The sequence below is a fragment of the Schistocerca gregaria genome, chromosome 1, assembly GCF_023897955.1.
Source record: "Schistocerca gregaria isolate iqSchGreg1 chromosome 1, iqSchGreg1.2, whole genome shotgun sequence".
Lineage (NCBI taxonomy): Eukaryota > Metazoa > Arthropoda > Insecta > Orthoptera > Acrididae > Schistocerca > Schistocerca gregaria.
The window spans coordinates 360,381,889-360,405,772 of record NC_064920.1 but is presented as its reverse complement, the minus strand read 5'-3'; the positions used below and the strand labels follow the sequence as shown (position 1 = coordinate 360,405,772).

The following is a 23,884-nucleotide window of genomic DNA, read 5'->3' as shown; positions in this document are numbered from 1 at the left end:
AATTATCAAGTTTTATAGGAGGACAGAACTATTAAAGTAAATTAAATTATGTTCAGTCATTGTAAGCCTGAAGCATTAAACATTTTTTATACATGTCTAACTTTATCCAGAGCCAAGCCAGTCAAGGATGTGGTTGTGTTTGTTTCTGTGTGTGGTTTAGGAATACACCACCAGCGGTGACCTTAGGTCCAATACCTTGAAAATGCCATGCAGGAAATTGGGTGGCAGCTGTACATGTAACAATCATACAGCAAATATCAGAAAACATATGACATAATATATTCCCTGAAATTCATGTTGTACAACAAAAAATTTAATGTTGCACGCCTTATTGAAGAAAACAGAGGTACACAGATTTCAGTGATGTCATTGTTATGAAAACACAAACTAAAGGCCGACGATTTTGGAGAAAGCAGTCTAAGTACGTAATATATTTGTTTGTGATATACATATCTTTAAATTGCCATTGAGTTCACCATCTGACATGATATGGATATCACATTGTAATACAAGTCAGTACTAGTTCCATACTCTGTCATCATACCTACAAGCTCATTCATAGTGTGTCTTTGCTATTTACTGTTCACATTCATGTAAATTATCAAATTCACATAGCTGTGGTTTCAGTTTCACCCATTTGAACAACAATACAGCCTGATAATATCTGATTGTCAGCCCTGCAGCAGTTACATTCACACTCTCATTATTCTTTTCCAAATCTTCGTGTGGAATGTTTGTGCTCATTCCATTTGGCACTGCCAAAATTCATGTTCATGGAGACAACAGCATTCATTACATACACAATAATATGATTTACACAAACCATCTGTGTTAATGATTTTAAGCTTGCATTATGTTGTTTCTTTTCACGTACTGCTGTTTATGGTGGCTTCACGTTCATAGACGTTTTCAACATTATAAAGTGTTCGAGCCATGAAAGAATGACTAGAACGAGGTTTGTCATCAACTGACATTTCACCATTTCTGAAAAGGATAAACTGCTCAGACACTTGTGTTTTCTCCATATCGATGTTGTTATAAGCCATTTTTAACATATCAGAAGTTTCTGTTCCACTTTTTCAGAGCAAAATATACAATTTCACCACCACACGCTGCTATTGCAAAAACGACAGTCACACAAAGTAATTGTCACTATAAACTCACTTGTTCTGACCTCCTTCAGTGACAGCACTTGGTTTACTGATGAGAATATTTGCTCCATGTGCTCCTAGTGGCAAAATGTGGAACTACAAAAGCTCCACCTGTCAAAAAATGAGTTCAGTTTCTTTTGGGATTCTCTTGTATGTTGAGATAGTGAAAAAAAGATTGTAATATAGCAAAGAAAGAATACAAATTTTGCATTGTGTAAATGTTGTTAGACATTAGCTCACTAAAAAGTGATTATGACTATATAAATGGGACATTTTTTTACATCTCTCATCTCTGCATTCAAATATTTTCATAGCAGAAAGTCACCAGAAATGTAGGTTTTGTGCAAACTGTCAGTGGCTATTTCCACATACAATTGAGTATAAACACATGAAATAAATAAGCCAGTATTGAACTGGAAATGGATAAAATCATTTTAGGCTGTGTAAGAAAAGAAAGTAAGAGGAGTGGAAAAACCTATCAATCCATCTCTAAGCTAGAGTCAGCTGCGACAGATACAGACAAAGTCTAAATATGGAACAAAACACAGTCCAACAAATAGCACTTTTTGCTACATAAAGCACATGGAGTTCACTGTTGAATGCCAGTGTAGGTAGAAACCAAAATGGCTAGTGCAGGCCCACTATCGGCTTATGTGATCAGCTCATGTGATACACTTATGACTTGTGCCAGTCAGCTCATGGCATCACTGCCAGACATCATAATAGTTACAAGACAATGAGAAGGGAGATAGTCTTTTAAATGTAGTTCTGTTGGAAATGCTCACTAGGTAGGAATCACCTGATACTGATTAGTAGTACATTGTCAAAACTTTTATAGCTCACATGGTTAAAACAAGGCTGAATGCCACCATATGAAACTAGCAGGTTGACATAAAAAAAATCTATTATCATGAAAAAGGAAAATAGATTGTGGTGGGATTTCAGAATGATAAAAAGAATGTTGTTGTTTCAGGAATTTAATTAGAAGGATAATCTGAAGTCATTACATAATGTGTTTCTATTGTGCCCCCCCCCCCCCCCTCCCCTCCTGCCCCAGTATATTGCAGAATGAGCTGCACATGCAAATAGAAATTTAATTGTCTACACCAAATACAAGTTGCCCAGAGCCTCGCTGTAATATCTTGAGATTATTTGCTGAATTGAATTGAAGTACATGTTTTTATTTATTTTGATTCCTTGAATGTTTAATGTTATAAGAGAAAATCATAATGTGTAAGATATTATAAATAACAAAACACTATACCTGCAACCTACATTAATATGATACTGTACTATAGTACTCACAATTTAGTATTTACATAAATGTTCCTTTATATTCACTATGAGTGTAGAAGAAGAAGCAAAATGTTTCTTTATTGTTGGTGGAATACATAAATATCTGTATCGTTTTCTTGTTTCAGATGATGTACATGGCATTTATAAAAAACTCAAAATTTGTCTCACCAAACACATTGCCTGCAGTTAATTTCATGAGACGATCACTCACAGAGCTATATAATTTAGATGAAAACATTTCATACTACCACGTTTTCCTCTACATTCGTCAGCTTGCTATTCACCTTAGAAATGCTATTACTGTTCAGAAAAAGGTAAATATACTCATTTCTAGCTATTGAATGTTCAGAGAAAAGTTACTTGGATCTTTTTATCATATTAGCATTGGGCTCTGTCAGAACTAAATACAATTAAGAAAAATACTTTATAATTGTAAATAGTACTTCTTATCTGTTAAAGGACAAATTATAGGAACTGTGACCTTTAATTTCATCTGGCCATTTTATGAAATATATGTTTTTTCTTTAGTCTGAAATCAGAATAGTTGACTAATTCAGTACAATAAGATACACAGAAGAACGTGAAAAATTGATGCATTTTGCTTAGATTGACTCACTTTGGTCATAGTACTGCTCTCAGAAATAATTTCTGTACTGTCAGCATGTGTAAGTCATTTGAACAATCTAAATATTAATATGCCTCATAATTATTGTTGCAGTAAGGTGCAGTTGAGATCATTTGCTATATAATTTTCAGATAACTTGGCTCCATTTGTTTCCAAAAACGATATACCTATTCAGAATTATTAATGTGTGTGACTGGTGAAATATCCTTGTTCAGTGAGCTCAAAATTATTTGATTTTAGTTGACTGAATTCTCTCTCTCTCTCTCTCTCTCTCTCTCTCTCTCTCTCTCTCTCTCTCTCTCTCTCTCTCTCTGTGTGTGTGTGTGTGTGTGTGTGTGTGTGTGTGTGTGTGTAAATTTAGATTTCTTTTATAATTCATGTCTCTGAATTCTGTATATTACCTGATAAAGCTAGTCTTGTTTTGTTAACTGCAGATCTAATGAATACTGAGGATGATTGATTGTAAACTGAATGTTTGTGAGATGATAAAATTATTTACCAGGCTGAAACATAAATCTAGGTAGCTGTTTTTTTTTATAGCCAGTGCTTTCTGGATCAGTCCATCTCAAGGTATTAGCTGCTACAGGTTCTGATACTAAAAGTTGCTATCATGTAGTGCTCCATGAACTGTGAATGGAACATTCTGCCTCCTTTTTGGTAATAAGCAAATGAGCCTGATAATTTTTTAATTCCTCCATCTCTGAATGTACTGTCATTTGTTTCAGTTATCTTATGTTGTATTGACACATTTTTGTTACATTTAGATCTTTATTTTTGATGTAATAATAATTTTATTTGAACATCTGGACACATTCTGTTGAATCACATTAGCAAAAATTTGGGAACATCTTAAAACAGATTAAGTGTATTTTCCTTTATTATAGTTGAGCACAGCGATGAGAGAGATTATGCAGATGAGTTGCAATGAGGTTGCAGTTGCATAGTTGTGGGAAATTTCTTTATAATCTGAAGAAGCAATTCTATTTACATAGCTTTCAACCAGTGCTATGACTATGACTGACTGACTTACTCACGTACTTCGCTCATAATCTTACCAGATGCAACAGTTGCTCACCACAATAAATTACCATCCTTTCACGCCTTGCTGTACTTGCTACTTTCAACAACTAAACTTCTTTTGCATTATGACATGTTTCTTACATTTTTCTGCTTTAGTGGCTAATGTAGTGTTCAAAAGGTAGCAGTTCTTAGAATGGCATCCTCATTGGTATATAGTTAGTTATATTTGTATTGCTGGTGGATGTTCTAGAAGTTAAAACACTGTATATCTCTTCATTGTTTCTCTGTTGACTGTTTTGTATAGTTGAACAAACTTGAAAATTATTGTCTCATTACCTTTTTATCTTGTTGTCTTTAAGATAATTGTAAAAGATTCCAGTTTCATTCAGATTTTCTTTGCATATTTCTTAAGCCTGTACAAAAGGGAAACCAGCTACTGAACAACTTTTGTATTTTGTCAGTCTCCAGTCCATTGGATGATAGTTACACTACTGGCCATTAACATTGCTACACCAAGAAGAAATGCAGGTGATAAATGGATATTCATTGGGGTGCATAGAACCTGAGAAATCAGTACCCAGAACAACCACCTCTGGCCATAATAACGGCCTTGACACGTCTGAGCATTGAGTCAAACAGCGCTTGGATGGCGTGTACAGGTACAGCTGCTTATGCAGCTTCAACACGATATCACAGTTCATCATGAGTAGTGACTGGCGTATTGTGACGAGCTAGTTGCTCGGCCACCATTGACCAGATGTTTTCAGTTGGTGAGAGATCTGGAGAATGTGCTGGTCAGGGCTGTAAGCGAACATTTTCTGTATCCAGAGAGGCCCGTACAGGACCTGCAGCATGCGGTTGTGCATTATCCTTCTGAAATGTAGAGTTTCATAGGGATCGAATGAAGGTTAGGGCCATGGGTCATAACACATCTGAAGTGTAACTTCCACTGTTCGAAGTGCCATCAATGCGAACAAGAGGTGACCGAAATGTGTAACCCCATACCATCACGCCGCGTGATACGCCAGTATGGCAATGACAAATACACGCTTCCAATGTGCGTTCACCGCGATGTCGCCAAACTTGGATGCGACCATCATGATGCTGTAAACAGAACCTGGATTCATCTGAAAAAAATGATGTTTTGCCATTCGTGCACCCAGGTTCGTCGTTGAGTACAGCATCGCAGGTGCTCCTGTGTGTGATGCAACATCAAGGGTAACCACAGCCATGGTCTCCGAGCTGATAGTCCATGCTGCTGCAAATGTTATTGAACTGTTCATGCAGATGGTTGTTGTCTTGTAAACATTCCCATCTGTTGACCCAGTGACCGAGGTGTGGCTGCACGATCCGTTACAGCCATGCAGATAAGGTGCCTGTCAGAATGAGATTTTCACTCTGCAGTGGAGTGGACACTGATATGAAACTTCCTGGCAGATTAAAACTGTGTGCTGAACTGAGACTCAATCTCGGGACCTTTGCCTTTCGCGGGCAAGTGTTCTACCAACTGAGCTACCCAAGCATGACTCTCACCCCGTCCTCACAACTTTACTTCTGCCGGTACCTCGTCTCATACCTTCCAAACTTTACAGAAGCTCTCCTGCGATTCTGCTAGGTTCGCAGGAGAGCTTCTGTAAAGTTTGGAAGGTAGGAAACGAGGTAATGACAGAAGTAAAGTTGTGAGGACGGGGCGTGAGTCGTGCTTGGGTAGCTCGGTGGTAGAGCACTTGCCTGCGAAAGGCAAAGGTCCCGAGTTCGAGTCTCGTTTCGACACACAGTTTTAATCTGCCAGGAAGTTTCAAGATGCCTCTCATCTTGACTGCTAGTGATATGAGGCTGTTGGGATCCCGCACGGAGTTCCATATTACCCTGCTGAACCCACCAATTCCATATTCTGCTAACAGTCATTGGATCTCGACCAACGCGAGCAGCAGTGTCGAGATACATGATTGTACGCATTTCTCCTCCTTACACAAGGCATCACAATGACGTTTCACCAGGCAACGCCGGTCAACTGCTGTTTGTGTATGAGAAATCGGTTGGAAACTTTCCTCATGTCAGCACGTTGTAGGTGTCGCCACTGGTGCCAACCTTGTGTGAATGCTCTGAAAAGCTAATCATTTGCATATCAAAGCATCTTCTTTCTGTCAGTTAAATTTCGCGTCTGTAGTACGTCATCTTCATGGTGTAGCAATTTTAATGGCCAGTAGTGTATATTGTTTACTTTCGTCTGGCTGTGATTTCATTAATACAAATTTCCTATCCCATATCTTTGCAAACTAGATTTCTTCTGGTGTTATACAGATCATTGAAAATATCCCGATAATTTAATAAGAGAGCCATACAAATCTCAAACATTTGGATCTTTGCCATTATGCTTTTTCTTTAGCTCTCATTGTGTTTATCCATTCATCTGAGCCATCCAAAAAATTGCTTTGTGTAACATTAAGCAGAGGAAATTTTATGGCTTGTTTGTGCAGTTATAACAATCTGCTGATTATAATAAGAGCAAAAGAGTAGTTCATGAAATGAAAATTCTGTCTTGTTGAAAGATACAAATGGTTTTAAAATGTTTATGTTGAGAAAACTAGAAGTCCGTAACATTGTAGGAATGGTGAAATTGTTACCATTTGTGCACGTATTTTAAGTGAAAATATATAGTTTTATTCAAGTATAAACAATTTGCAGGAAAACAGACAGGCAGTCTGTAATTGGCAGTTCATGCAGTCAATTCATCTGTGGACTGACCTCTTGGGTGCATCGGTCAACAAACCACAGCTGCAACAACTTGTATATCCGTTAGTACAGGTAAGATTTTGTTTGTATAACAGTTTTTACATATGACATTAGCAAGAGAAATAATTAAAAACCATAAACAAGACAAATGGGCCTGAAAAATACTTCTGCTGCCATTGATATGTAATCCAGGTTTCCATTCTTCTATAGGTGACTGATATTTCTGCTATGCTCTAAATTGAAAAGTAGGCACAGCAGTTGGGAAAACTGGCGACCATCAGAACAAAAAGAGGGAAACAATTGCTTTTGGCAGTTGTGTTTGGAAGATATTGTTATGAATAATACAAACTCTGTGCCACATTGTGTGTGCTTGAGCAACAATTAAACTCTATCCTGCATGGGAATGCTCCTAAAATGTTATTCAAACAGCAACACCAACTACATCAATGCATAAAGTTTTAGTCAAGGAACCATCAGAACTTTGGGTCACACTGATCCGATTGAAAATCCACTTCATTTGTGAATGATATATCTTTTATTGCATGACTACTTTTGGAGACCTGAAGCTCCATTGTCAGTGCCACACACCACAACGAGAAGACAGGTAGGACATGGGACAATGTGTTGTTAACTTTACAAGAAAAACAAGTAAATCTTCAGGTAATGGCTACTACTCACATGGTTTGTTAAGTCACGGGTGTCCTATGGACAATAAAGTGTGACAAAGATACATTAACACCTTAGAGTAGCAAAAACACACACCAGCTCTGTGCTAATGAGCATGTGAAGCATTTAACCATAGGTTGTTTTTTATCGGTACTTGTTGACATGTAGTCACACACTTTCAAGTTTATATACCTCAATCTTGTATGCCTGACATCTAGTTGACTTTTGACTTCATACCTTTTAGCTCACACAAAGTTCTACACCCCATGGGCACATGCATCACATGGTCGTTAGCATAGAGATGGCTTCTGTTTTTGACACTCTTGGTCATTAGTGTATCTTTGTTACATTTTATTGTCTTTATAAGTACTAGAGGCAAGTGGGTTTACATTGTACGATCTCACTGTTCACTCTCACCCTATTTTATTGCCTAAATATGGTATTTCTTCATATTAGCATAAAATTTTTAGTATGCTTTACCCAATTTTTGTTGCCTAAATATTGGGTTTCATTTTAATACGAAAGATTTTTTTCTTTCCTTCTTTTTTGGGTGTATTACAATATGGTACTGTTTCATCCTTATTGTCTAAGTCTTATATATATGAAGCAAATGGTCCGGTTTTACTTTCTGTCCCCAACATCATTAGTTCATTTGCCAGTTGTGTGCTCCACCACACACAGCTGGTAAGACAACAGACCGTGCCATTTACTTCTTTGTGTACTGGTGAGGTAGGCTTACTCTCACTGCTCATGTGCAGTTTTACTTTTGATCTGAGGCACGTCCTCTCTTTAGCGTGGAAATTTCTGTTGTTTCTCCTGTTGCAGTTCCAAATGTCTCCTAAGTGCGAGTGCATATTTCGTAATTGGGCCATCCGTCCCACACTCATGACTTAACAAGCCATAAGAGTAGTAGCCGTTACCTGAGGATTTACTTGTTTTTCTCGTAAAGTTAACAACATATTGTACCATGTCCTACCTCTCTTCTTGTTGTGGTGTGTGGCACCCAACAATGGAGCTTCAGGCTTGCAAACGTAATCATGCAGTAAAAGATATATCATTCACAAATGAAGTGGATTTTCAGTCTAATCAGTGTGACCCAAAGTTCTGATGGTTCTTTGAATAAAATTTTATGCATTGATGTAGTCAGTGTTGTTGTTTAAATAGCATTTTAGGAGCATTCACATGCAGGATAATGTTGCAAAAGTGCGCACAGTATGACACAGGTGGGGTTACATTATATGATCTAACTGCTCCCTCAACATATTTTATTGGCTAAATAAGACTTTTTTTTAAATTTTAGTATAAAGTTTTTATACGGAGTACCCAATTTTTGTTGACTAGATACTGGGTTTCATTTTATTATGAAAGGTTTTTTTTGTGTGTATTACTGTAACATTTATCAAACAGTGGAAAATCCAGGATTGAATGTAACAATATTATGAAAAGGAAAGTCGCTACTCATCATATAGCGGTGATGCTGAGTCGCAAATAAGCACAACAAATAAAGCTTTTGTCTAACTGTAACATTTTTGTGTTACACCATGGTTCTGTTTCATCCTTATTGTTGAAGGCCTTATATTTATGTAAGTGGACAGTCCATTTAGTACTGCAGTTTTATAATTCCTGTGGTTTTATTTCTATCCCCTCCCACAGTAGTTCATATGCCAGTTCCCAGCATTGTTATGCCCAACTGGTAAACCAGCAGGCTGTCCATTAAGACACTCCTCTCAGTGCTATGGTGCCTAAGTGCAAATGTTTATGTTCTTGCTTTTGATCTAAGACATGTCCCTCCTTCTAGCATTCTGACTTGTGTTGTTTCCCTGTTGCATAGACGTGTGACAGATCTTTTTTTGAGTAAATAGTCCACCCATTCCACACCATGACTTGGAGAAATCACATTAATAGTAACCTTTAACTGAGCATTTACTGTTTTTCTTGTGACATTCTTACTGGATGATGGAACTTTGTGTCCAAAACTGTTCATGATTTTCAACCTAATCAATACTTCTCAATGTTTCTGACTAACAGTAAGCCTGTTGAGCAGTGGTTCAGTACTTGAAACAAATGGTTGTTGTATATTATGAGTGCTCCAAGAATTTTTCTCATAGTGTAAGTCAGGTGCTTGTGCATAGCTGCTTATCTGATTCCCCCCCCCCCCCCCCCTTTTTTTTTTTTTTTTTTTTTTTTTTTTTTTTTTTTTTTATGATGTATTCAATTCATGTCCATGTAAGTAATTCCAACTTCTTGTTATTCAACTTTATATTTTATTTTTTCAGTGTAAATATGATAAGTATTTATGTAATGATTGTGTTTGAAGTAGCCAAAAATAATCTCACTATTTCTGGTTGTTAAAGTCATGAAAAAATTATCTTAATGGATGAACTTATCTTTTTTACAAACAAGAAATAAATTATTAAAAACCATGATTTAAGATATCTAATTCCATAGAATATACTGTAGTACATTGGTAATGTGTGATAGGAAATCTCATTTGCTAATAAATCAGAATTCTTACTTACTTATCCGTGGCTTGGGCCTTAGTGACCATATGCCTGCTCCATACTCCTCCTCCATCGCTCCCGGTTGCGAGCCTCCTGCCAACACTCACCCACTCCTAGTCCAATATCCTTAGTGTCCTTGTCAATATTGTCCTTCTATCTTGTCCGCGATCGTACCTGGTACCTCCTTCCAGCTACAGCTCCCAGAAACACATCATGGGGTATCCTCTCTTCATTCATCCTTGCTACATGTCCAGCCCAGGTCAACCTTCTTCTTATTCTTATTCTTTTTATAATATCAGGCTGTGCGTAAAGCTCTTTTAATTCTTGTTTTTTTCAAATTCTCCATTCTCCTGTTTGTGGATCTATCACAGGACCATATATTTTTTGGAAGATTTTTCGGTTGAAAACAAGTAGTTTCCCTTCACCTGTTCTCCTAAAGGTGAGGCTTTCACAACCATACATAACCACTGGCATAATCATACTTTGGTACAGGCTTGATCTTAAAACTTCTTGACAGGGATTGTTTCTTCAGCACATCCTGAAGACTAAAGTATGCTCTGTTGCCTCCGACAATTCTTGCATTTATTTCAATTTCACAATGGTTCTGATTACTGCAGAGACTACCAAGGTATTTGAAAGTATTCAACCTTTTGAATTGGAGACTGTCCACCGTGAGCAGTTCCCCCATCTCTCGCTGACTTGAACAGGGCCAATATTCTGTCTTATCTTCACTGACTTGCAGGCCTGCCCTACTGGCAATATTGCAGTATGAGCCTGCCGTTCTTCTGAGCTCTTCTCTAAAACCGCTGATTAGGATTATATCATTTGTGTATGCCAGTCGAGTCATAGACATGTTGTCTGGGGGTATTCCAATGGGGTCAGTTTGCATAAATTCCCAGTCTATTTTTTCTAGCACAAGGTTGAATAATATAGGGGAGAGGCCAGTTTGAACTTCGAACTGTTCTGGTAGACTGGTACTTGTCTGTACTTTACAGAGTGTTTGTTCTAGACACATTGACACCAAGTGGATTATTTTAGCTGGAAACTGAAATTCCTGTAGCACTCTGATTCTAGTACCTCTGTGTACGCTGTCATAGGATTTTTTGAAGTCAATGAAGAGCTTGTGCTGGTCTGTATTGTATTCCCAACATTTCCCTGTTGTTTGACGTAGGGTAAATAGGTGGCCCACTGTTCATCTGTTGCATCTAAACCCACATTGGTAGTCTCCTACAAATTCTTCAGCAAGTGGTAGTACCCTGTTCAGGAGGCATCAGAATCCAAACACATTAATTAAGTTTCCAGTTATTTGCTTTATTTTTGCAAGCCACAATACGGTCATGAATAAAACAGTAAACCAGAAAGTGTAGAATAAATTTCTTTTATTTCCATCTATTATCACAAAACATTTTGGATCTTAGATTAATGGTTTCAATCGGCCATATTTGGTGTTGGACTTTGTCGAATTATTTTTTCCCCCCAAATCTATATGTATTCTTGCCAAATTTGACAGCAGTTGTTGTTTTATTTTTTAATTTATTCCTACACAAATTGCTAATTCTGTGTTGTTCCCCAAGGCCCCACCCCCCTCCCCCTTCCCAAATTCAGTGTTGACTTTTTTCCAAATTCAGTGTTGTTTGTTGGCAAATTGTGTGTCACATTTTGCAAAATTTGCTGTTTGTTCCGAATTTCTAATTTTTTGACAAATTAGATGTTGTTTCTTATTAAGTTTTTTTCGTAAATTAGTTTTTTCTGTAGTTGATTGTCTTTCTGCCAAATTAGGTGTTGTTTTGCCATTTCAGAGTTTTTTTCCATGTTTTAATGTTATCTTTGCCAAACTGTTTTGCCAAATTTGTTGATCTTTTTTGTCAATTTCAGTGACATGTTCCTCAACACATTATAGTTTGTTGCACAGGAAATGATCTATCATTTAATATTACACAGCCTAGAGGAGATTAGAAGTCAAAATGCAGTTTTGACTTTCAATGACTATCAGTTACAAATATTATTTAATTGTATAGATAAATAATCTACTCACCAAGCAGCAGCAAAACACACACACACACACACACACACACAGACTGTTGTGATTGGCAAGCTTATGGAGCCAGTGGCTCCTTCTTCAGGCAGAATGGCTGAAGGGGAAGGAAGAAGGGTGAAGTAAAAGGACTGGAGACATCTATGAAAAGGGGTAGATTTTGGGAAAGTCACTCAGAACTGTGGGCCAGGTGAGACTTAACCAGATGGAGATTTTTTTATCTATCCAATTAAATAATTTTATCAATAATTGATTGTTTTCATAGTTACAAATATTAGTAACATGCCATTCACAGATTTATAACATTATGTGGCAAAATTACAAATTTCGTGATGTCTTGTACAAATAGCTGATTTTGTATTATTTTACTAAAAACAGCTAATTTTGCTTTCTTTTCCTCAAAATTTTCATGTCTAATGAAGACCACCTTCAGATCTGCAGATAAACATGGGAGAAATAAATACAACTAGTGGACAGCTTACATATTTAAAACAATAAAATCTGCCATAATGAAAAATATTACTTTCATACATGTGAAAAACGTGCACTTAAAATATGATGATTTTTAAACATCATGTCATTACTGTGGTAGAGATTGTACAAGTTTCTTAACAACAAACTTAAATCTGTTTACATATTCAGTACCTGTTCGGGTGTTAGAAACATTTCTGAGCTTGCAAATGCTAGCAAGGATACACATATACCGAATAATGCACTTCTAGCACCCCTGGTTGTACCTCTACAGTAATGTCTGCCCAAAAGAAACTATTGAAATTATTAGACATAAACTGCTCATAATAAGATTAGTACTGCAGTATGTACAGAACTAACTGAATTTTTAGATTTTGCTTTAGCTTACAATGTTTTTATACATCGAGTGACAAAATATATACTCAAAAATATGATCTTGTGATGGGTAGTAGTATGGTAAAATTTTCTGTCAAGGTTCCACAACTAAAATACTTTGCACAAGCAGGTGGCAGCAGTCATCCAAAAATAACTTTTACAATGGAAATAGAAGAAGGTGACCCCATTAACTACCAAACCTTACTATTAAGAAAGTTCACAACAAAACATAAATTTTCAGTTTTCAGAAAACCAAAGTACAGATATCATCATAAGTGCTGTAGTTTGTTCAAAATTACTTCAGGATTGACAGTCCACCAGGTGTGCAAGGAAGCACGAAGTAGAACTGCCATGTCCCACATGGAATTTATGCTTAATCTTCTGTTTCATTCTGCTCACTAAAACTTGCCAGTTCCTCACTTTATGGAGATCAGACTTGCACTGATGTGTTCTGGAAGAGCTGCATTTTAGTTTTATCTGCCGCAACAAATTATTGATATGATATAAGGACAGTTTATACAAATGCATTTTCTGACTATGTTACTGAATAATTGGCGTTGGGAACTTTTTTGATATTGAAGTTATAGCTTGTGTCATGTTGGAAGGTGGCCCTACTTTCAGCCACTCTGCATCTCCCCCACCATTAACTGATAGCAGCCAATAAGATTCATTCTCTCTCCAAGCAGCTAGCTGCGAGTTACAAACTAGACTGTGAGAATCTCTCTCCCGCAAACTGCGCTGTTCCCGTATTTCGCGTCAGCGCAGTTTCATTCACAGAACAAGCGAATTATTCAGTCAGATGTTAATGTTACTTTCTTGTAACATTATAGCTGTGAATGTGTGATTTCCAGATGAATGTCAGGTGATGACAATGAAGGTGAAGTTCCTCTCAAGCATCTTTAATTAAATTGCATGCCTATGGAGTATCGTCTTAGTCATGTGAGGGGTTTCGTGATTTCCTGTCAGAAAGATCACTGAATGTAGTAATCGAGGCAAAACCATCAAGTAAAACAGAAATGATATCTTGCATTTGTTCCTGATGCAGTAAACGATTTAGGAGACAATCTGAGCAGCTCTCTTAAACTGTTTGCAGATGGTATGGTGATTTACTGTCTTGCAAAGTCGTCAGAGATTAAAACAACTTAGACAAGATACCTGTATGATATACAATATACTTGTATGATGAGAAAAGTGGGAATTGACTCTAAATAATGTAAAGTCTGAAGTCAGCCTCACATGTACTAAAAGGAATCCACTTAATTCGGTTTACAGGATAAAACACACAACTCTAAAGGGTGTAAATTCAGATAAATTCTTAGGAATTACAATTACGAATAACTTAAAATGCAACAATCACATGGTTAATGTTGTGTGGAAACCAAAGTAAAGACTGTGATTTATTGGTAGAACACTTAAAAAATCAACAGGTCTACCAGATTACTTCCTCCTTCTTCTGGAGTATTGCTGTCAGGTGTGGGATCCATAGCAAAAAAGTTCAAAGATGGACAGCTCATTTAGTGTTATCGTGAAATAGGGGAGAGACAGCCACAGATATGATACATGAATTGGGGTGGCAACAATCAAAACAAAGGGATTTTTTTGCTGTGGCAGGATTTTCTCATGAAATTTCAGACTGCAACTTTCTCTTCAGTGTGTGAAAGTACTTTGTTGGCACCCACTTAACATATGGAGTAATGTTCATCATAATAAAATAAGAAAAATTAGAGCTCGCAAGGAAACATAAGTGTTTGTGTTTCCTTTGAGCTGTTCAAGAGGGGAATGGTATAGAAATAGCTTGAAGGTGGTTCTATGAATTCTCTGCCGGGCACTTAATTGTGAATTGCAGGATAATCATGTAGATGTAGATGCTTCACAAGCTGGTGAAGAGGTTTATGTCTATCATTTATAACTTCTTCAAATGTGAATCTGAAAATGGTACTTCTATTTTTGACATTTTGGAGACTCGAGAATGAAACGCAGAAGCATGTGTTGGCAAGAGAACTGTACAGAGAATAGTAAACAAAAGTGTTGGAGCTGTAGAAACCTCTGGAAAATTTGTTTTCGTGTCTCCTGAAAATCACCGAAATTGAAAGAAATCTGTAAGACAAATAGATAATTTTGATAACAATGTTGTAAAGTGCTCAGAGTTTGAAATGTATAGGAGAAAGGAATACCCAACATCACAAAAACTTGTTACATTTATGCTTAAGCAAATTTGCTTCAAAGGTAGTGCTTTGTCAATGTAAAGAGTTTTAAAATACATTGGCTTTAAATGAGTTAAGGAGAGAGTTTTTTATTTAAAGAAATGTCATAGAAGCAGCACAAAGCACGTCTGTTATAAAGATGCACAATAAAAGAGGAGGAGGTATTTCTACAGTGTATTACCTTAATGAAACATGGGTGAATAAGAATAATTCCATGAATACCTGTTGGAAAATGAATGATCATAGTGGCAGTTTTTAAGTTACCGTAGAAGAAGGTTCTCAGATACTTAATCTGCGTGCTGGCTCTTCTTCTAATTTGGTTCCTTGGAGTAAACATGAATTTAAGTGTGTAAGAAAAACAATAGTAACTTCCATTCGCAAATGAATGCTGTCACCTTCAAGAAATGACTCTCTGAGAAATTCTTGCCACACCTAGCTTCGAAGTCAGTCATTGTAATTACTGTGCCAGTTATCATTCAGCTGTTACATAGAATTGACCAAGTATGAGCACCAGGAAACGTTAAACAACTTTGGGGGTTTGCTGTGGCAACAGGTTATGTGAGATTGGTGGATTACAATATGTGCCTCCCTCATTGTGTCGCCTCTCACTACTTCTGTCGTAGTTGTCAACCCTGAAGTAATTCTGGAATAGAAAATTCAGGATGAAGTGTAACAGTATTAGAAAAAGGATAGTTGCTACTCACAGATAGACACAACAAAAGGACTGTCAGAAAATGATCTTTCAGCCAACAAGGTCTTCGTCGGAGATGAACAGTCTGTGATTCATGCCATCCACCATAATATAAAAAAGCCTTTTTCACCTCAGTGTCAGTACAACAGGCTAAAGAGAAAAAAATAAATAACAGGTACACACTTAAATAGAGAGAGAGAAAAAAAATTATAAAGAAAGAATGAAAACTATCTCAGTAGAATTTCACAGCAGTATGTCCAGGCAGAGAGATAAATGTTACAGAAAATATAAGTCATTTTTAAAGATGTTAAAACTCAAAAACTTCATGTAAAACGTATGTTAAGAAGTGCATATGGCAATTTTTGTGATTCTGGGTACACAGAATTGACTGTAATGTGATGAATATTAAACTAGACAAACCAGCTGCTCTTTTAATGTAGAGTTTAAGGAGCATTTGCAGTCACATAGCAGAACTGCCTTGGGATTACAATTAGCAGAAACCAACCATACTATAGGGAGCATTGAGTATAATTTTCACATTTTCCACAGGGCACAAAAAGCACATGTTCACAATTTGTTGGAAGATCTTGAAGTGTATAAAGGCAAAAATAAAGAAAGAAAGGTGCCAACAAGAGAGCTCAGTGGACAAAGCAATTTTGAGCCAAGTGCTTACTTTTTTTTTTGTTTGACAACATTTTATGTTAGTCATCTACCACTTCTCTTATGTGTATTTTGCTTTGCCATTGCCTGTTATAGAGTCCCATTAGATATTTTCTTCATTTTCTTACATCGATCATATTACATTCGTATTTGATTATTTGGTCTCTCTTTATATATTGTATTCATTGACTGTAATGTTATTGACTGAAACAAATTTTTATGTTCGTTTTCTTGATATGGCATGTTGTGGAGTACGAGAGTGGTTTAGTTCCTTTGATTATCTCACTTGGACTGCATTCCTGTGGCTATGCCAACAGATGGTGCTGATTACTTACTTTGTCTTTTTGTTTCATCCATTTGGTTTCTTTCTGTAGTTATTTTATGATTATTAATAAATTATTTTTAGCTCCTTAAACTTGATCTTGAATATGTTATTTTTTATATAAAATCACTACAAAAGTGTCTCAGAATCACACATTTATGTCCTCACTCCTACCTTCTACATGCTTTCTAAAGTCCATAAACCCAGCCACCTAGGACACCTCATTGTGGCCAGTTACTGTGCCTCCACAGGGAGGAATCTCAGCTCTCATGGACCAACACCTTCAGCCTATTACTCATCATGTACCCTTCTGTATGAAAGACACAAACTATTTCCTTCACCAACTTTCCACAGTTTCTATTCCTTTACCATCTGGCTCCCTGCCTATTACTGTTAATGCCATGTCTCTCTACATTAACATGTCCAGTGCCCAAGACATTGCCACCTTAATTCCCAACTATTGACTGACTCCAAACCCACAACCTCTTTCCTGTTTTTGTCTGATCCACCACTACACTATCCTACTAGTCTTTTCCCTTATCTACATATCCCCCCCCCCCCCCCCCACACACACACACACAAAATCCCTCCCTAATCCCTACCCCTCTTCCACACCATCTACATAGTTCAGAGAAACTTCTGCTAGAAGAGAATATCCAGATGGTTTTAACAGTGAAACAGCTGTTGAAATAATTTGTTTTGTGGTGTGTAGCATGTACAACTACTCGATGGTCAAGTTTGTGGTTTGCCACAATTTAACGATGGCCCTTCATGCGAGTAGACAATTGTTTATTCGTCATCCCCACATAGAAAGCTGTGCAGTAATTGCATCATAGCTGATATATAACATGACTGCTTTAACGCATGACCCTGTGATTTATTGAATAGGAAATTCCTTGTGACTGGACTGTGATGGATGGGTGTATGGGACAGGTTTACTTCTGTGTTGACCACAGGGGAGTAACTCATGTGGTGCAGGATTGGGAATAGAACTAAAATACTGGTGGCAAGAACATACCATAGGTTGGGTGGGCATCAGAACGCTGCATTAGATGGTATGAGTAAGATATCAGAGCAGGGCAAGAGGTAGTTGAAGCCCTGGTGGAGGATGTGGTTGAGCTTTTCAAGGCCAGGGTGATACTGGGTGATCAGAAAAGTTGTGATTAGTGGCTGGTTAACAGGTTTACTGATGTCAGAGGAGCAGATGGTATGGGAGATCTGTTGATGTATCAGTTGAATAGGATATTGTGTGTCCATGAAGTCTCTGGTAAGGTTATTGGTGTATTTGGACAACTCCTCCTTTCCACAGCAAATGTGGGATCCATGGGGGGGGGGGGGGGGGGGGGGGAGCCTGTAAGGAAGAGACTTTTTAACAGGGAATGGGTAACAGTTGTGAAAGTGCTGTACTGTTGGTGGTTGGTCCACTTGATATGGTCAGACATATTTATAGAGCCATCTGAGAGGTAGAGATTGACATCTGGAAAGGTGGCTCGATGAGTTGTGAAGGAACATGATGTGGATTTGAGAGTAGGTGTTGAAGTTGTGAAGGAAAGAGCAACAATTGTCCTTGCAATGAGTCCAGATTGTGAAAATATCATCCATGAATCTGAACTAGACAGGTTGTGGAGATACGGTGAAGGAAGTAGGAATGGGGGATGTATGATGGGAAGTTACACACAATAGATTGGAGGTGTTGGTAAAAAAAGGCAGAGGTTCATTCCGTGGGAGCATTTTACACAGTGAAATTGGGATGACTAATAGGGAGACTTATTGCTTTGGGTTTGTGGCATTTTACTGCAGTCTAGTCACAGGCATTTCCCACCCATTTTTGAGGAAGGGCCATGTATGAAAGCAGTCATGTTATATGTCAGCTCTGCTTCAATCACTATACAGCATTCTATGTGGATATGACAAGTAACCAACTTTCTACATGTATGAATGAATGGCCACTCCCAAACTTTTAAATGCTGTAAACTTTGGCCATCCATTTACTGAACATTCTCTCTCTCTCTCTCTCTCTCTCTCTCTCTCTCTCTCTCTCTCTCTCTCTCCTCTCTCCCTCCCTCCCTCCCCCTCTCCCTCTCCCTCTCCCTCTTGCCCCCCACTCCTTACCCTCTCTCCCTCCCCCCTCCTTCCCCTCCCCCCCTCACGCACTCCCTCCCCCCTCCCCCCTCACGCACCCCCTCCCCCCTCACGCACTCCCTCCCCCCTCCCTCCCTCACGCACTTCCTCCCTCCCCCCTCCCTCCCTCACGCACTTCCTCCCTCCCCCCTCCCTCCCTCACGCACTTCCTCCCTCCCCCCTCCCTCCCTCACGCACTCCCTCCCTCCCCCCTCCCTCCCTCACGCACTCCCTCCCTCCCCCCTCCCTCCCTCACGCACTCCCTTCCTCCCCCCCCTCCCTCACACACTCCCTTCCTTCCTTCCCTCCTGCATACTTTCCTTCCTCACTTCATTCTTTTTTTCTTTCCTTCCTCGCTTCATTCGTTCTTTCCTTCCTTGCTTCCTCCTCTCATTGCTGCAACTATACTTGATTCAAAATTTCAGTGTACCATAGATGTTAATATAATTGTTTCTGTCATATTATTCTTTTTAACTCACCTCCATGTTGCTCCTTTTATATAGCACAGTATTTACATAATACCGTATAAACACACCAAGAATATTTTGCCGCAGTGGAAGAATAAAAATTGTAAACTGAAAATTATGGAAAGTGTATCTTGCAAATCATGTGAACAGCTGTCTGATGATGAACTTGTAGTTCGAAACCGGTTATGGCGCTATTTACCTAAGTAAATAGCAGTATTAATAGTGGTTGGTTGCTGTCTTCTTCTTTGTAAGGATTAACTACATTAATTGTACACAGCCACGGTCCCACCATGTCAGTTTTAGACAAAAAAGCGTTAGAGTATCAGTACTCTGTCTCACCATGGCCATGGGCAAGCACATTTGGGTGTCTGTGTATTTGTGTGTGTATATGAAGGTGTGTACTTGTTTTTTAGAGAAAGGGCAAGAGCTCAAAAGCTAGTTGGGATGCTCTTTCCTTTAGGTATTTCTGTGCTACATGCATTGGTCCACTACAGGTGAGAGGTTGCCTTTCCCTTATTTTATGTATTGTTCCATCTAGGAATTTCCATTACTGTTGTAAATGAATTTTATGTTTTCTACCTTCTTTTTTTTTTATCAACAGTTTGTTTCCAAATGTATGATATTTCAAATGGTTTTCATGGTATTTTATGTTTCAATTTTATTTTAGGTTTCCATTGGAACCATCAAGTTAGTACCTTCTGCACAGTACTTTCCTCTTCGGTTCCACTGCCTTGAAATGTTAATAGAACTCTCAGCAAATTCAGGTGTATTCATACCTGTGTTGCCGTTTCTTCTCGAGGTAAGTAGCATTATTTCTAATATAATTAATTGCTGAAATTATAAGCTTTAAAATGACCCATATGTGTTGTTGCTTATTTATTGGAACTAAGTTGTTGTTCCAGTTATCACTCGTAAGTTTGCTTTCATGCAATTCCATTCCTGTCATTTGCCAGCCATCCTCTTCATTTAGCATAACTGTTGCACTATAAATCAATAACAAACTGCCTTATAAATACATATTTAGGTGTGCCATTTTAAGTCTTCCCTTCAACATTCATTACACAAGATGTTGTAATGTGTGTCCAACCATTCTCTCTCTCTCTCTCTCTCTCTCTCTCTCTCTCTCTCTCTCTCTCTCTGCTTCATGTTTGTTATTAGATTTTCTTTTCCCCCTGAGTGAGGAAGTAATGCCCACATTCATTCCTAACTTGATGAATGTATCTGATCTTCAACAATCTCCTGTAACATCCTCCTGTAACATCATATTTCAAAGGTTTCTAATTTTATTCATTCCTGTCGTTCCCATATTTTTCACCCATCTTTGACCACAACCTTTCGTGAATATCTTTCTGTACTCAAGATTTTTAGTTTTGGATGTCGGCAACTATTTCTTTTTATAGAAAGCCTTTCTGTCTCGTAATCCATCTTTCTGGAGTCTTTATGGTTTGTACTTTAAAGATATCAAAATTTATCCACATCTTGACAATTCTCTTGCCCACGTTTAACATTTAGCCACCTAATCTGTCGTCCTGCTGCACTCATAATTACCTTTTTCTCTAAATAATTATTATGTGCATATTATAATGCACATTCCTTTTCATTAATCACCTGACTCTTCTTGTTCACATTCAGTGACTATAGGCAAATCCTATCGTGCTGATTTGCTGTCCGTGACGAACAACCTCCATATTGATATATATATATATAGTCCCTAACTTAGTTTGTCTCTTCAGTATACACTGCCCAAAAGAATAAGGGGAACATAACTTTGGACATCTGCCATGTTCCATTGAGCAATAATTGAGGACAGAGTATGTTACCTCATTATACCTCTATCTTTCACAAATTAAGTAGGCAACAAAATGTCATTACATCCTTATTCATGCACGCATCAAAAACTGAAATGTCTGGTGGATGTCAAAAGAAATTGGAAACAATCATTCTTACTGTAGTCCCATCTGCTTTTCATTTAACTTAAAGAGATTCAGAAATATGTACCCCCTCTGTGAGCATTTATCACTATCTGACACCTATCTGGCACTCTCCATATAAGCCTGTGGAGGTCACCCTGTAGTATCCATTCCCATTCTTCATTGAGAGATCTTTAGAGCTCTTGAAGCTGGTTGAACAGGATGACCAAGAATATGTCTGGGTAGCATGTCTCACACCTGCTCAGTGGGGTTTAGGTTGGGACTCAGTGTTTGCGCTATTCCATTACTTCAATGTCCAGGCTTCATAAGACACCCCTGATAATATGCGGCACACAGAACCTGGTATTATCGTGCATGAGAAGGAATTCACCATATACAACAGCCACCGCTAGCAGGATATGTTCGATTTATTGCATGGTGGTTAAGTGACTGTGAACGACAACACCCATACAGCTCTCAACACTGATGCCACCCCACACAATCCCAGAACTTTAGCCGAATCTGTCAATTTCCTGGACGACATCTGGTGGGCACTGCTTAGCATGGCATCGCCATACATAAACTTGGCCGTTACCGTACATCAGAGGAAATTGTTTGTGAATAATACATGTCATCAGTGGCGAAGTTGCCATGGGAAAGGAGGAATTGGAGGCATGCTGCGAGATGATGTCATGTCAAGGGGTGTACTAAACAGGATGTCTGGATAGTAAGGTCCTGTTTTGTAATTTATAGTCCGATTGAACACCGTGGCTCCAGTAGCTCTTCTGAGACCATCTTGCAGCATTCTGGCAGTAGCTGTACGATGCCACAATGCAAAATTGGCTGAATATCGGTCTTCATGTGGGGTTGTATTGCGTCGGCAAACTTGTCCAACTTCCCTTTTGTATTGACCAGTCTCTCTGTAGCACATCCAAAACCTGTACATGACAGGCAAAGAGACATTGGCATGTGCAGCAACGTGATGGAAAATCCATCCTTCTTGGATCAGACTGCTCTTGCAAGATGCACTGCATTAAGATGTTGCATTGGATGTGCTTGGTTGAATACAATATCCACTAATGACAATTGCCATTGTGTACCTTACTAGGGAGCACTGGGACACAAGCTCTCACTTCCTTGGGGGGTTACCTGACACTTTCATGCTAACACAGCTGACAGATGGTGAATGACTGTAGTTGCTGCATACATTGAAAGCAAATATTTCACACTGTGTAATGAGACCACAGGTATTGCCTATATCAAAATAGATTTAACATACTGGTCATTCATACATGTGTTCCCCAAATTCTTTTGAGCAGTTTTGGGATGACATCTCCAATGTGGTCTGTCAGAACTGAATTTATTATCCTTTTGTACCAGTATGTAATACCATACTACATAAGAATGGAAAAAAATCCAGTCCAGTCCACATGATTAAAAAGTCTTCTGAATGTACGAATGCAGTATATGCTTCTTTGTTTTTCCTGTGTCTGCCTTCTGTTATTAGCTGCAATGCTAAAGTAGCTTCTTAAGTGCCTTTACTTCTCCTAAAACCAAACTACTCTTCTCATAATCTACTTTCAGATCTCTCATCTACACTTTGATAAAGTGCTGCTAAGTATTTTTAACCCATGTGATACTAGACTGTACAGTAATTTTCATGTGTGTCAGCTCTTGCTTTCTTAAATAGTACACATTTATTTTCCATACCTTTTAGTATTCAGGTATTGCTTGATGTGTACTCATTCAGTAGATCCATACATAGGCATCAGGAGAAAGTGGTAAGTGCAAGTGGTAAGGCCTGAGTTCGTTACCATTATGTAACGGAAATTTTATATCAGTTATTTGGGGCCTACTGTGTTGTGTGTTTATGTTAAAGATGCACAATAGCAAGAAAATTTATTGTATACCAAAAAATGAAAACAAAAGAATAAATTAAAGTATTGTGATGTGGCCAAGTACATAAACTGCAGTAAATCGCCAAAAATATGTAGCAGTCTACAGGGCAGCGGCCACGCACTAACTTGAAGTTCAGTGCAGTGCAGTGTTCTTAGCAAGTGAATCATGATTATCTGAGCAGCTACATGCCTAGCCACCAGGGGTGCTGTTCTTTATGCTTTTAAATGCTTCATATGCATCCTGTTTATTCTTCATTTTTTTGTGAATTTGGTAATGTACACTCGTTGCCAATGTTCTGTTACCTGGTGTTTCCCAGTTAAGCCTGTAATCTATTCCTTTTTATGTTAAGGATTAGAGTTCAGAATAAGGGGGCATTTCTATACTTTCTATTTGTAAGTCTGACGTCAGGCATTCATTCCTAATAAAGTTTCAAAGAACCCTACCAGTGTCATTCACTTAGTCACTATAAACACATCAAGCAAGACAGGTAGCCTAAAGCAGAACAGAAATCAGCAAGTGGTGAGCCCCATTGTGATCAATGGTATCTCATTCGAATCGAGTGATGGCTGATGAATAGCTGAATAGTATCGAGAATAGCAATGTGCCTGCGACTATTCTGGCTGAATAATCCTGTCCTTTGGTTCAAGCAAACAGAAGCAAGTTCCATCCCCCCCCCCCCTTCCCCCGTCCCTGTTGCAGGGATAACTAAGTTCACATTCATAGTAAGCTGACTC

At 38.2% G+C, this 23,884-nt stretch overlaps 1 protein-coding gene across 4 annotated transcripts in view; it reads left to right on the top strand.

The window, feature by feature from the left end:
- The window catches only part of LOC126346130 (nucleolar complex protein 2 homolog), a 137,369-nt gene that overhangs the window by 75,131 nt on the left and 38,354 nt on the right, over window positions 1-23,884 (top strand). For all 4 annotated transcript variants that reach the window (XM_050002164.1, XM_050002163.1, XM_050002162.1 and 1 more), the window contains exons 7-9: window positions 2,573-2,761; window positions 6,781-6,900; window positions 20,009-20,140. In XM_050002164.1, coding sequence (XP_049858121.1) covers window positions 2,573-2,761; window positions 6,781-6,900; window positions 20,009-20,140 — 441 coding nt within the window. The remainder of the gene's footprint in view (window positions 1-2,572; window positions 2,762-6,780; window positions 6,901-20,008; window positions 20,141-23,884) is intronic.